The sequence below is a fragment of the Acyrthosiphon pisum genome, chromosome A1, assembly GCF_005508785.2.
Source record: "Acyrthosiphon pisum isolate AL4f chromosome A1, pea_aphid_22Mar2018_4r6ur, whole genome shotgun sequence".
Lineage (NCBI taxonomy): Eukaryota > Metazoa > Arthropoda > Insecta > Hemiptera > Aphididae > Acyrthosiphon > Acyrthosiphon pisum.
This window is the reverse complement of record NC_042494.1, coordinates 111,926,030-111,941,462: the sequence shown is the minus strand read 5'-3', so window position 1 is coordinate 111,941,462 and position 15,433 is coordinate 111,926,030. Positions and strand designations below refer to the sequence as shown.

At 28.5% G+C, this 15,433-nt stretch overlaps 1 protein-coding gene across 1 annotated transcript; it reads right to left on the bottom strand.

Moving 5' to 3' along the window:
- Window positions 1-1,450: 1,450 nt before the first annotated feature.
- On the bottom strand, window positions 1,451-8,460 carry LOC100159801 (scoloptoxin SSD14-like). The gene is made up of 10 exons (XM_008188161.3): window positions 7,685-8,460; window positions 5,472-5,675; window positions 4,845-5,065; window positions 4,056-4,251; window positions 3,605-3,805; window positions 3,215-3,443; window positions 2,944-3,134; window positions 2,614-2,854; window positions 1,766-1,879; window positions 1,451-1,679 (listed from the first exon to the last, which is right to left on the bottom strand). The coding sequence occupies exons 1-10, from the start codon at window positions 7,693-7,695 to the stop codon at window positions 1,524-1,526; spliced, it is 1,764 nt and encodes a 587-aa protein (XP_008186383.2). The 5' UTR covers window positions 7,696-8,460; the 3' UTR covers window positions 1,451-1,523.
- Between the last annotated feature and the right edge of the window lie 6,973 nt (window positions 8,461-15,433).

Below are 15,433 nucleotides of genomic sequence, written 5' to 3'. Positions count from 1 at the left end.
TCGGCAAACCAAAAGTTAAATATAGCATAGGTATAACTTTATTATTTATAGAATAATAAGTTATGAATAATGGATGATATTAGAATAATTTAAAATATTAATTTGTATGTTGTGAATATTCGTTGAATGTGACGCATATGCGTCGATTCTTAATATTATATGGATAATCCTTCCAAATAACAATATCATACTAAAAAATGTATTGAATTAATTATTTTATTTATATTTTGTTGTCCATACAAAATAACCCAAGAACACTTAACACATAATCTTTATAATATTATATAAATCAATGTATTGTGTAATTTTATATATTCATAGAATATTTTGTTTTATGTGTTGTATATTATTAACAATTTTTTAAATCAGCATTTAATTCTGAAAATAATTTATTAAAAAAATATGAAAAGAATATTATAATTTAAATAGGTAAGTACGCTTATAAAATCTCTTAAAGAATATGAATTAGTTATTTGGATTATTCATAGAATAGTTTGAATATTTAAAGCATATAGCCATTGAATGTTTAATGTTTGTTGGGTTAGGTTTGAAAGTAGATTCCAACAAAACATAAGATTCCACACAATTTTCTTTTATCACATTTATAGTTCTAATTTTTACAAAATTGGATATTATTTAAATTAAAAATTAAAACTTTTTTATTTATAACGAATTAAATTTATAATAATATAATTTTTAAGGTATTAAGGTTTTAAGGTATTTATTCCTATTCATTATTCACATTTGTGTATACTTCTATGATACTTTTAAGTTAGTTTAAGTTATTTACTTATAAATAAATAACGATTATATCAGAATCGTTTTTCTTACTAAATGATTTATCACCGAATTATATTAACACATCCATTACAGTGACCCACTCAATGACAGGTTCTAATCAAAACCTTTTATACAGCAGAACGAATTTTAATTGAATTATTGTCAAGTTGTATTATATTTGAACATACCTACATATAAATGCTATTAAGTTTTTATTACATTTTTAATACCTACTAGCAAATATATTATGTATCCCGTTAATAAAATAGATGAATATAAATTGTATTATTTAATAAAAAGACAAATACATTTGTTGAGTTTCTATCCCCATTTGATGAATGTTAATTGTTCATCTACATTTGAGTAAAATGCTATTTCAAAAAATGTAATTACAACCATAAGGTACATTAAATTACGTACATGTATCGATTATTGGATTATAATTAAAAGTAATATTTTCTGTAGTACTTATTAATATTGGAGATGATTAGAGGTAGGTAATAATAAACTGCAAAGAAGCATACAATATTTATCGCTTATATATAATAATATATTATGTTTTACTTATTAATATAATAATATTGGTGGGTAGTTTTATTTCAAAATTTACATGGAAAATAATTTTATAAACAAATATTTTAGATCACATATCCTGTATAACTATTAAAATTATGATTTGAGATTAAACTTTTAGAATAAACTAAAACAATATTGAAAGTAATCAATTAATATTCATAATCATATTAATATCCTGAAGTATTTCCTGGCCGCCGGAAATCTGACATGGCCTCGATCATTCCTGTAGGGGATCTACTAATAGCCGATGCTGCTGAACTTTGAGTATAATTATTCATCCTAGTCACTGGATGTCCGATGTCTTTAAGTTTTTGTACAACGTTCTAAAAATTAAACATAGTTAATTTTGATCTAATAATATTGCATAGGTTACCTAATACTATAATATAGTATAATATACTGATTTTACCTTAGTTGTTCGGTATTCATATTGAATTTCCATAGGTACAAGTTGGTGGTATATTCTAGGTTTGTCCAATACCTCTTTCAGTGTATTATTATACCATAATTTATGGGCAGCCATCTGGGAACAAAAAAAAAAAAATGTCAAAGCTATTTGTATATTTATAGAGTTTATTAAATAATCTTTAAAAGATTATCTAAAAAAGTGGGTAAGTAGATGTCGCTCTGTTGTACAGTAGGTTACAAGTGGGTCAATGTATAATGGATTGTATTAAACTTGAATTCAATGATATAATATCATTGTATAAGAAAAACGATTCTGAGCGGAGACTGGATATATTTTATATTGTTATTATTTAATATATCCTGTAAGTTGAATTAATATTATATTATTATTTTTTATTTGTTTCTATGGTAATAGACAAAGCGTTAGAAATTAAAATCCCATCTTTAGCGGTTTTTCGTAATTTGTCGGTGGTTTTTCCCGTGGTATTAAATAACTATTGAGAAAATTGAAAATGACACGTTTAAAGTAAAGTTAAACCCTCTTTATCCAATTTGCTAAAATATAATGTACTATATTATGTTGAAATCGAAGCACTTCTTCTGGTAGAAATTTTGTATACAGGATATAAAAAAAAATAATAAACAACATTTTAAAACCACAAGCTTCCTCGCTCCGCTCAGAATCTAAAATTCATAAAAAATATTTTTAATGGACAATTGTAATGGTTTCTAATAGACAAAAAATTCTATAAGAAGGTGGAACACAACAAGGTCAATTGCCATGATTAGGTATATTATAGAAATCTTAAAAAAGAAAATATAACTGTGATATGGAAGTACAAATCTTACGTAAGCCGTAGTAAGAGTGATTTTAGATCCTCCAGCTGCTCCCGCTCCAAGAACAAAGTCGCCATTTGTGTCGGTAAATATAGTCGGGCACATTGAAGACATTGGCCGTTTTCCTGGTTTTATGTAATTGGCTGGTGACGATGGGATTCCGTAAAAATTGGTAACTCCAGGAGTAGAAAAATCGTTCATTTGATTGTTCAGAATGATGCCAGTGCTAGGTGACATGAAACCACTTCCAAAACTAATATTAAATAAATTTGACATGTTAATTATAACGTAGTAGATTTCAATCGACAATACATTTTTTTAAATGCATAAATTCATCCTTACAATGTATTTACTGTACTGGTACATACGACAGTGTTTCCCATCGAATCGGTTACGACTATGTTAGCCGTTCCATGGTCTTCTGGTGTAAAAAAATCACCACCATAATATCTCGGATCTAAAGATGTAAAATTATCAAGAATCTTATCTCTGATACTCTTAATGTAACTATCCGAGTTTACTTTATTGTAAATCTAAAAAATAAGACAAATGAATATGTACATTATTATAATATTTATTTTACCACATATTATACAGTTGCATAATCACATACTTGAGATACGTTCACGAATTGGTGGTCTCCTAAATGGGATCGTTCACCATACCCAAATTTAAAAGCTTCTACTAACCGATGTGCGGCTAAACCAACATCAGGCGCCGGTAGAATGCCGTCCAAAATACGGAGAATATAAGCTAATATTATACCAGAACCAGGTGGTGGACCCATATGTATTGTATGTCCACTTGTTAAATTTACTGAAAAAGATTCTTCGATTTCAACCCTAAAAAATGTTAGTTTGAAATGTATTTTATGTTTTGAGTAAATATGAATTAAACTTTCTTAGAAATTCAATTTCAAAATAATCTCTGAGCTTTTCGAATAAAATGCCCCAACGAACCAGACAATTATTAAATTCAAGTTAAGTATACCTAGCACACTTACTTATAATCCGCCAAATCTTTATTTGTGATAATACCATTGACTTTCCTCAAATCGTGTATTAAATTAGATGTTAACGATCCGTTATATATGGCTTTTACACCTTCTATTGCAATGATTTTCAGGGTTTCTGCTAACTTCGGTAGCTTGTATGTATCCCCAGCTTTTTTCAAGTATCCACTGTTTTCATCGATAAAAATGTTTCTATATAAAAATTACCAAAAATGTATTTTATTAAGTTTTATATAATACAATACCAATTGTTGTTAATCTGTAAATTCCAAGTATATTTTTCAATCTCCGATCTTCAAAATTTTAAATCGATTAAAAATAAATTTTGGTCAATGAAAGATTTTAAACATTGATTCAAAAAAGATTTTCAATATAGGAAGTTTTACCTAATAATGTATTTAAAAAGTAATATAACGTGAGTAATAATATAGTCATATTATACCTGAGCATTGAGTCATTATTTATCAAATTTTCGTCAAACTTCAAGCTAGTATCTAGATGGTTACTGACCGTTATACCCTCTTCACATAGTTTTATGGTTGGATCAAACAACGTTTCCCATCGTACGCCGCCACCGTATAAGTTATATATCGTTGAGTAGCCTTTAAGGGCCCCTGGAATCGCAACCGCCAGTCCTCCTAAATTTTCAAAATTAAAAAAAATAAATATGTTATAAACTTTTACATTTATTTTTTTATTGGATACTTATAAATTTAGTTCACAGGAACTGTTTCATTTAAAATACGGATAATATATAGCTTATAATATATCTTTGTACAATATGTATAATGTATATTGTCTGTATATTCATGAAGGATTCGAGTGCAATTCGTCAATGGTATATTATATGTAGTATGTACCTATCTTAAAATATTATTAATATGTGTAAACCAACTTGTAATAGCATGCCTTAATATGCTGCAACATTTAAATTTTAATAAATAATAAAAAAAAAAATATTATCATCCACATAAAATACTTGATTACATATCATATCTACTTAAAACTGTTGTAGAAGTTAATATTTAATAGTTTATATTAATGAGATATAGATAGGTTGTGTATAAAATGTATGTAAAATAATTAAAAGTGCATTTGAATCGTATTCCAATTTACAAACAAAAAGTATTAGCGTTTTTGTAAACGGTTATATTGATTACGTTTCTTAATTTTTCAATCAGACGGTAAATAACTTATAGGTAGGTACCCGTATTTACTATTCAGTACATACCGTACATGCTTTTTATGGGTTCATTTACAAACATGTAAGTATTTGCAGCGGCTGGAGCTGTTTCACGTGCGTTAATTGACGTTACTTTTTTGGTCGTTGCGTTGTAAATACTCATTATAAACCCTCCACCAATACCCATTTGTTGTGGACAAACGGCACCGTCGCATAATAATGTAGCTATAGCTGCGTCTATGGCATTCCCGCCCCTAGCCATCACATCCCTTTTCCAAAAACAAAAAAAATTAATAAATTTGATTTCATCAAAATACTACAAAAATATATTGGATAGCACAAAGTAAAAAACGGTTAAGAAGCAATTGTCCGCGGTTTTGTTACATATATATTGTGAAGACATTGGTGTCTTCGGGAATATTGCATTTAGGTATAAGCTTCAGTTTTTTAGCGAGATTTCAAGCAAGTGTTTTTACATTCATTTGATCATCGATCATTTGTATTTTTTTTATGAATTGAAAAGATGAAAGTTATGGCGATTATACAATTTTAACATAGTTTTTTGTGTTATTCAAAATACAAAAAGACCAACGCTGTGCTTATCATAATATTTAATTTCGATAGCAATGCTATAGGCAGGTTATAGTATTAAACGTTTAATAAAATGTATATTACACTCCGATTTGAGAGCAGGGTCCACCATTAGACACAACGCCGACCTTACTGTACACTCCCATCGGCAAACTTGACGGTGGTTCAGGAAATTCAGGATCCCGGATTTCATTTTTGACTATGTTCAGCGAATAAAATATGAACAACACTGCGGTGGTCATCAATATCACTAGTCCAATAAGAAAGCTGCATCGTTTTGAAGGTAACCTAAAAGAAAAACACAATATCGTTTATCGTCCATTTTGTTGTTTTTCATAAAAAAAAATTCTCAGCTGTACGGAAAAACAACAAATCATAGATATGTTTGAGCGGGTATTTGTCTATGAAACCGTTTTTTAGAAGTCGCTATGGTGATATTTATATAAAGCATCGGTTGCTAAAGCTCTAGTATACTACCTATGTAGGCAGTCCTGTAAAGTATTTAAGTAAAAGTATTCAAATATTTTTTTAAGTATTGAATATATTTTTAAATACTTTCAGCATGAAGTATTTTCAATTTTGAATAGTATTTTAAATACTTTTTGGTATTGAATACTTTGGTTTTTTATTTCAAAAATTTTATTTGTATTCAAAATAATTGGTTGGAAAAATATTATTGTCAACTACAATAATAGAATAATAGAATAATAGTTTTATTGAATATTCTGTATATTTCTGTATTTGCCGAAGCCCGAAGGTTTGTGAAAACCAAATTTCTAAAAATAGTTATTGAATAACAATATTCCCTTTAAACTATTAGATAACCTACTACCAATGTGTTTATATTACGATAGTTAGAAACCCACTTTAAAAACCATAAGTATTCCAAATAGTTTTTCAAAGTATTTGAGTAGTATTTGAAATACTTTACAATTAAAGTATTTGAGTAGTATTTTAAATACTTAAAAAAAATTATTTGAGTATTCACTCAAGTACTTTTTAAAAGTATTTTTTACAGGACTGTATGTAGGTAATAAAAAGAAAAGTTGACGACGCGTAATCGGTTATATAATCGGTAGCTAGGGGCAAACTAGGTATTGTAACAAAAAACCCTAGCACTCGCTACTCGACATTTTTTCTCTGCAAGATTATATAATTTAAGTATCATTTTTTTTTTTAACGACGTTCTCTTAGTAAGTAATCATGACGACGAAAACCTTACGAAAAATCAGTCATAAACATTTTATCGTGTATTAGTTCAAAAATATATTTATGTCAAAACAGATCAGAAAAAACAATGTACCGAGCCCAAAAAAAAAAGGTTGTAATAAAATAAATTGTCAAAACCAATTATCATATAAATCAGGTAGGTATCTTACCATATTAGTTGTAATAGGTTTGATACAATAGTCAAAAACCGAGAGTGGTGATTCAGAGGACTTAATCCTCCCAAAAGTTTTAAAAAGCGAGCCTAGCATTTCCTAAAATATACGATGGCTATGTATCCTTGTACATAGGCATTTGCATTTATTTGTTGCATAAATGATCAACATAGGTAGGTACTATGTACTTAAATACCTACCTAGTTGTTAAATTTAATTTTAATAATTTTAAAAATCCTTAAAATATGCAAACTTACACAAAGCTGTTATTTTACTTTGTATATTAACTATTAACTATTAGGTCATCTGACTATCTGAGTATTAACATAGATATGTTTTTGGGCTGGGTTATTTTTTTCTGACCTATTTTTCGTTATAGTACCTAGTCCTGCCTACCTAGGTTGACCCTAGTAACAGTAGTAACCGATTCAAAATATAAATGCGTTGGCATAGCAACCTCTAAAAAAAAAATGGTTGCATATATTAAACAGTAATCGGGAAGTATTATATTTTACTAACTAAATGAACCCCGCCAAAAAAAAAAAGTAAATTAAAATACATGTAATTTAAAACTATAATATTTAATATATACTATTAGGACATAATATTATGACATCAACGTGGTCATCCATTTGAAGCTTGAAAAGTGACATTAAAAGTATAAATATTTTCGATTTTATTTATGGGCTATGATAATATATTACAAAGTAAAATTGAAAACAGTCTTGTTTTAGGACTTAGGACGCTAGGTTATAACGTATACTTATGATATAAATAATAAAGATAACATAACTAAAAGTCTATATAAATAAACCAAATAGTAGTAATTAGTGATTTTTTAGAGTTTATTATAATTTTATTTGTAAAATAATTTCATTACCTATTCATATAATAAAGCCAACTATAGAAACTTACTTGATGATCATAATGCCGTTTCTCTGAAGTCGACAATAAATGTATGTAATTAAAAGATGTGATTAAGTTATGATCACAATAATTGTAATGAATATTTTGGTGTTACTAATTAAATTAAATTACTAATACCAATCTGCAGGATATGTACCTATGATATAGAAATTTACACGGACACTACCAAAATTATAGTTAATGTTGTAAATATGTCCATTATTATAGTATAACTAACCAACTGAAATCATACATTAATTTATATATATGTTTAGGGGGGTAGGTACTTCATATTTAATTGGACACTTAAGTCATAGAGTCATAAAACTTACCTACATAGAATCTGCTGGGTATTAAAATAGTAAACAACGAACACTAAATTGATATAATTAACAATGTAATCACTATAGATTTAAAAGTTATTTATCGTGTTGTAGTATAGACACGATTGTGGATATACCTATACATAATGTACTTATAAAAAAAAAACGAAACTACTATTGTCTTTCCAAGTCTTTTTTTTTGATAAATTGTTTATATAGTTAATACCACACCTTATCATTGGATAATTCATAATGAATCTTACTATAACTAAATTGTGTACAACTATACAAGTGTCAAGTACCTAAAGTACTTTACTCTTACACAGGATATAGTGGTGGACATGAATAAGTAAAATATGGCGATAATAGTGGTTCGTGTCATAAATCTATAAATCGTATTTCAATAATTTAGTTGTGATTTATTTAATTTCAGATTCTGAGCGGAGCTATGAATGTATTGATTTTACAGTGATGTGTGTTTTATTTTATTTTTTGTGTCTCTCATCAACTTTTGGAGCAGTAAAAAAGGTTGTAAAATGCAGTTAAATAAAGAATAAATATTTTAGTTATTTTGTTGTGATTTATAAATATTTTTTTTTTGGTACTTGATAGTATATTATTATATTTTATTCACACAATGACATTATATCAAATGTAATTTTTTCGGCAAAAATTAATTCAACTAACTATAGTATTACTAATATTTAACAGTAAAAAAAAATACTTTAATTGCTGTGTCAAAGAACATATCATGAAAAATTAAAATATGTAGGTACTTAACATGGGCTGACGACCGTCTTCGCTCAGAATCGTTTTTCATATAAAATTATTTTACATCATTAAATTAAAATTTAATACATCCATTAAAGATCCCCACGTGACACCTATAATGTGCAGCTGAGCGTTACCCACTTGCCCAGCTTTTTAAAGTTTATTATGCCATAAATACCTATACATGTAATACTGTAGTACTGAACACTAATGAATAATGTATGATCAACGTATAATTAATAATGCTGTATGATATATTGGTATTAAGATTTAATCCTATTAAAATTTCAAATATCGTGATTAATGGGTAAATTTAATTTAATAATAGATATATTACAACATATTTGTATATGTTATCAAAAATAAATGATTATGAATTTCAAAATTGTTTCTTTTATGTAGTGTAAGTTTTAATAATTATGACGCGATTTTATATTTTCTGAAAAGTAAATGACCCCGCGTCAGTGTAAAGTATTATTAAGTCATTACTTTATGGGAGTGATGAACTAATTTCAGGCGTACCTATCTACAAACGTATGATTTCTCAAATGAGTTATTTTTTTTTTCTTTGAAAATGTACAATCTATACTAACTAAGCACAATAAGTAAATATGATGACAGTATACAAGAGAAAAAGAGAAAAAAAAATACATGAATGATATGAAGAGGGAGGCCATCCATTGATGGAACCTAACGTGAGTGTTATAATTGATGAGTCACAATTAAGCAAGACCAACTTACATAAGTTTGTTTATGACGGTTGTAAGCAGTGAAATAAGAGGGTTTAGTATTAATTTGAATTCATTTATGAATGAAGATAATTGAGAAGCGATTTCCGAATGGGGAGTTGTGTTATTTGGAGGAATATTTTGACTGTCTTTGTGGTGATGTCGGTTTGGCGGGTGATGGGTTTGGTTGGGAAAAGACGAAGTGTCGTTAATATTTAGAGGATCACGTTGGGTTTCGGAAGAAGAGACTCCCCCATTTTTTACAATTTGACTGTAACTTACATTAGGTTTGGATATTTTTGCATTGAAAATTGTTTTTGTTTTTCTGAGGTGAAGGCGTTGAAGTTCTTTGTGGACTTGACATCCACGGCAGTTTGCCGTATGATTTCCTTGACAGAGGGCACACACTGGTGGTTGGTCCTTGGCCTTGGAAGAAGTTGGATGGTTGGCGGCACATTTTACACATCTTGGAGCGTGAGCGCAGTAAGATTTTGAGTGTCCATATTCTTGGCATTTAATACATTGTACCACTGAGCGTTTCTTATAAGGTTCTTCGATTTTTATTTTGGTATTCAGTAAAAACTTGATAGAGAAAATGTCCTTGTTGATCTCGGCCGGTTCCAGGTCGACGAAAAATATTGAAAGTTTTTTTTTGTTGATTTTGTTTATAACATTTGCAACGTTGCGGATGGAGAAGCCACCAATATCCTCAATCGCTATACCGATTTCAGATGTAGGCATAGATGGGTGGATATTACGGATAGCTATTCTGAAAGGTTTGTCTTCATGAGCTTAATAGGTATGGAATTCGGTTTTACGATCTTTTAGATATTTTATTAATGCTCTGTAAGAGTCGGGGTCAGTAGTTTGAATTTTTAAGTCGCGGGTTGTTGATTTGACTGAGAAGTTGTTGACGCCAAGTAATTCTATTAATTGGGCACGAAGTGCGAAATAATCCGACACTCCGCGAACAAATATGAGTTATTTAACCAAATTATTGAAATTTAAAAGCCTTTGCTAATTCCACAGTCTTCTTGTCGTGTCCGATAATAAAAATGCCAATAACAATTATATAAAATAATTACATCAAATAAAATACTGATAATAATAATAATAATAATAATAATAATAATAATAAAAAAAAAAAATAATAAATTAAATTGCTACGTCTAATAAATCACATTTTTTGGTAACGTTCTATATGTTGTGTTGCGACCAGTAAGCGGCCACCTCTATTGCATTTGTGTTTGTCAGAATCAGATCTTCCCTGCTGCATTGTGCTGGGATCATGGTACATGACAAAAGGTGTTCATCGGTCTGTCGTTCTCCACAGTCGCATGTGTCATCTTCTCCATTAAATTTCCATTTTACCATGTTAGCTTTCGTCCTCGCCACCCCGGCTTTCAATCTATTTAGAGTTTTCCATAATGGCCATGGAAGGTGTCCACCCATTGGGAGTTGTTGTGTAATCTGAGTCAGTTCTTCCGGTTGTAGCTCATCTTGCCACCTTTCCACAGTGTCCAAAATCCAAATCAGCATTAGGATATTACTCGTCTAACATGCGAAGAATATAATCTAATATAATACCGGAACCAGCTGGTAAGTACCAGATCTAATTTATAGATTAAAACTAGTATAAAATAGAATAACTTTTATGATAGTTTATACATATATTATCATTAAACCTCGAATTCGAAGGATGATGATGAGGAGGGAGCTCTACTTTTATTTAAATTTTTTAGTGTACCTTTATGGCTTTATAGTGTCCTTTACTATAATAGTTTATTGAGACTGAGGGCGGTACGTTCTTTTTAAAAATTATTTCCTACGTTGATATATTTTGTATATCATTGTATACAAGTAGGTACATTAAGTTATAAGCTATACAGTCTAGTTGGAAGACATTCTACACTAGACCTGACAAACAAACGGCGAGTTTGTAGAAGCCACTTCTATATAATATAGCTATTATCAAACCTATTTGGACTTATGGCTTACAATAATTTTGATGTTGTGCTAGTAAATACAATATCGAAATCATTCACCTTACACTTTACCTCTAATACAATACAATAAATGTTACTTTAATTTACATTTATAAAGAATAGGTAGCTTTATTAGTCTAAATGACAAAATATAATAGGTACAATGCATACAATTATATCCAATCAGAATAACTATTTTATCATCTGTAACAAATAGAAAACCTATATAATATAAACTAAAAAATATTCATTTTTGATGTGTAGAAACAAAATTCATGTTTGATCTACCCTTGAGCTACCTATAGAGGTTGGGAAAATACGCTATAAACCCACTCAAATGCTCAATGAATGTATTGGTACCTAAGTATAACTTTTACCTAAATCGGTCAAGTAGTTCAAACCTTATAAGATTAATAACAGAATACACTCAAGAATTATATATATAAAGATATATAAATATTATATTATATATTATTATTTATTAATTAAAATGTATACGCACATTACGTATTATATACATACATTAGAGTGTTTAGTTATGCTGGAAAATTTGTGAAAACATCGAAAGCCCCTAATTCTTAGATTGAGACTGGGGTGTGTGTGTGTGTGTGTATGTGTGTATCAGACAAATTATTAAGTGTTAGATACACAATATTATGTATTTATGTTTAAGTTATATATTAAAATTCCTTTTATTGTATAATCATTTGGTGAGTAATTGTATCCTTTGTTGGATATAATATTATATTATGTGGAATGGACAATCGATGTACTTAATGTCGTAAGCTAATTATTTAAGCCATTGATACTGGGGTCTCGGTGGCTAAGCCACGATAACGTGTGCCAAGATGTGTGGGTGTGTGTAAGGAGCATTATTAAAGTTACCTACCAATAAATAGTAATTACAATTGTTTGTACAAAATATCCGATATAAATAAGGGTCTACTTCAATTTAATGGGTAATCAATAGACAATAATCATACTTATTACAATAACAATATTGATTAACATATAATGATTAACGATAATAATTATGATGGATATACTTAATTAAATTGAATTATAATATAATAACCCTCATCGAATTATTAAGCTCCCTTAATACAAGGATAATTTCCTAATGTACATAGTAAGAATAACAATAGTGCATATATCTGTCACAGCATAAAATACTACAATTGTGTACCAAGAGATAACCTAATCCAACCACCTAACCCAGGGCTTAAAACCTGTTTTTAAAAAATCAGTTACAACTTACAACCAGTTAAAACCTTGGTTTTTCATTGTCTTACCTCCGTATCTTTAATCAAAACTGAAGTTTAAATAAATGGCTTGCAAAATCCAAACCAAAACCGTTAAAATAAATATTGGTTTCAACTTCTAGTATTTCACAGCCATCGTTATTGCACATTTTACTTCAATTTTACGTTTAAAAAATTTGTAGTTTTGATTTTTACTTATTGCGTACATTTAGTGCCCGGTTACACATTCAGAAAATATTATGTTGTACTTTCAACAAGTTCTTGGTTTTTACAAATAATTGCATATGATTTAAGTTCTTTGTTCCATTGAAATCATTATATTGTTGTTTAGTGCAAAGCTCATTCTTGACCATGGCAAGATTATGGGATCTGTTGGCTTCTAGGGACCATCAATTGATTGGGTGAGTTCAAAGAAAATTATTGTATTTCTTGTTTTTCTCGTAAGTAAGCATATATATTACTCTCCACATGACTACACACCTATTAGGTATAATCAGCTAATTGGTCTAAAGAGTCGGTCAGACTACTATCAAACAACAAGCTTAACGTTTTATAATATACTAGCTGATCCCGTGCACTTCGTTGCCCGTTAAATATACCAACTCTATATGACTCAAACTTTGTTCAATTTGTTATTTAATATTTTGTGTATGGTATTCAGAACTTATCTTAACTTTTCCATTGCCCGGATTAAAAATTCTGCTTCGCAGCAGCTTATTATTATCAGGTAGGCAATCTACCTGCGATAGATCGCGGACCCCGAGCTGTTTGTACGTATAAGTGTATGATTTAATTGTAAAGTATCAAAGTTATACCAAGTTTGTCATTTTTACATAATTCCGCTTAAATTGGATTAATATAATCAATTAATACAAAATTCTTAACTGACCTAACCGTATTAAAATGCGATGAATAAAAAAACCAAATTTAACATTCTATAAATTAGCCATCTTCTTCCCAGAGGTCTAATTTATGCACAAACATGACTGCGTAATGATTCCAATTTATTAATATAATTAAAAATACATTATATAAATTACAACAAAGTCGACATATTCTATGCCAATGACAACCACTAATCAATAAATATTAATCGCCTGCATAATCTACACAGATTTACTGGGAAAATCGTATGCATAGATAGGTAGTTATAATAATAATAATAATAATAATAATAATACATAGTAACCATTTCTACACGAAAGTTTAAATATTGCTTGATATGTGGCGCCTTTATTGTATTTTTACAATCCCTTATATTCTCCTTTAGGGGTTGAATTATTGGACTTTATTTATGCCTAAAACCTGCTCCATGATATCCTCTTTCATTTAAAAAAAACTTCATGAAAATTGGATAAAAAGTTTCGAAGCCAAACCATAACAAATATTTCCTCTTTTGCTTGATTTCAGTTTTATATATATATACACATATATTGTCTAATTTTGTTGATTCATTAACCTCTTAGCAGGTTAGTTTATTGCATAATAAGTATTTAAGAGGATTCACGCAAAATAATTTTTTTTTAGTCATTTTAGTATAAAATCATCAATTATGCATATTAAAGAAAATTATAATTTTGAAGGTATGTCATATTGATTTGTATACACTTTGCCTCAAAGCAATTTTTACATAATTTATTTATTTACAAAAAACTTTTTATTTTAAAAGTCGAATACAAAGTCAAATAATAATAATGAATATGAAACTGTCAAACCATAACTAAAACCCTTAAAAATATTATCTTCTATAATATTTTTGAAATGGATGATTTTACTCTAAGATAACTCAAGTTCATAATAAAATGATTTAACGTGAAGTGTTTTATCTTTGTCGTGCGCGTGTCTGAAAGAGAAAACAGGTATAAATTGCGCTGGCATCCTCTTAAAATCTTAGATTATTAAATTAATAATGTATTAGAATAATTCCTATATCAAACTTAAATATTTGATTTTTCAAGAATTTTTGAATGCGATTGTTAATTTTTTTTTACTAACCGATTATTTGATGTTTTGTTCTAATTCCTTAATATCCGATTTAGTTATATAATATTATGGTGCAAATTCTTTTTTCCTTTGTGCTTTATTGTTAGCTAATAAAATATCCGAATTAATTGACTTTTTTGATTCTAGTCTATTTAAGTCTAATGTTAAATTGATATTAAGAAGTATTATTGATGATTATATATTTATAATATTTTTAATTCAAGTTTTTTATTCCATTATATTTCGGAAAAATTGTAAAGTTAATGTTTATTAGGTATTTCATTATATTTAAATTATGTTTGTCCTTTCTTGTATTTATTGTCAATTATATTTAGTCATATGGGCATGGACCAATTGCGCCAAAACAAAATTTGTATTTTAGGGTCAATATACCAATTGCGCTTGTATTCAAATTTGCCGCCTGGTGGCTATCTTCAGATTTAGAAATTTTGTTTTTTGATCTAATTCTGTCAACATCAACATAAAGACACTAAAATGCTTGAAAATCAAAAACGTATTATTGATCAATTGATTACTGGTTAGAGTGACTGGTTATAATACATTTTATAACGGTTATCGGGAATTTTATGAAACGTTATTATTATTACGGACATTTGTTCACGGAAATATGCATTTGAGTGATAGACGAAAACAAGTTATCATTATCATACATTTTATATAATTGACGATCAAAAAGTAATTTGTT

Coding starts and splice junctions, on each gene's coding strand:
- LOC100159801 (XM_008188161.3), bottom strand. Junction 1,880..2,613: donor TCACTCTTACTACGGCTTAC/GTAAGATTTGTA, acceptor TTTTGTTCCCAG/ATGGCTGCCCATAAATTATG. Junction 1,680..1,765: donor ATGAATACCGAACAACTAAG/GTAAAATCAGTA, acceptor TTTAATTTTTAG/AACGTTGTACAAAAACTTAA.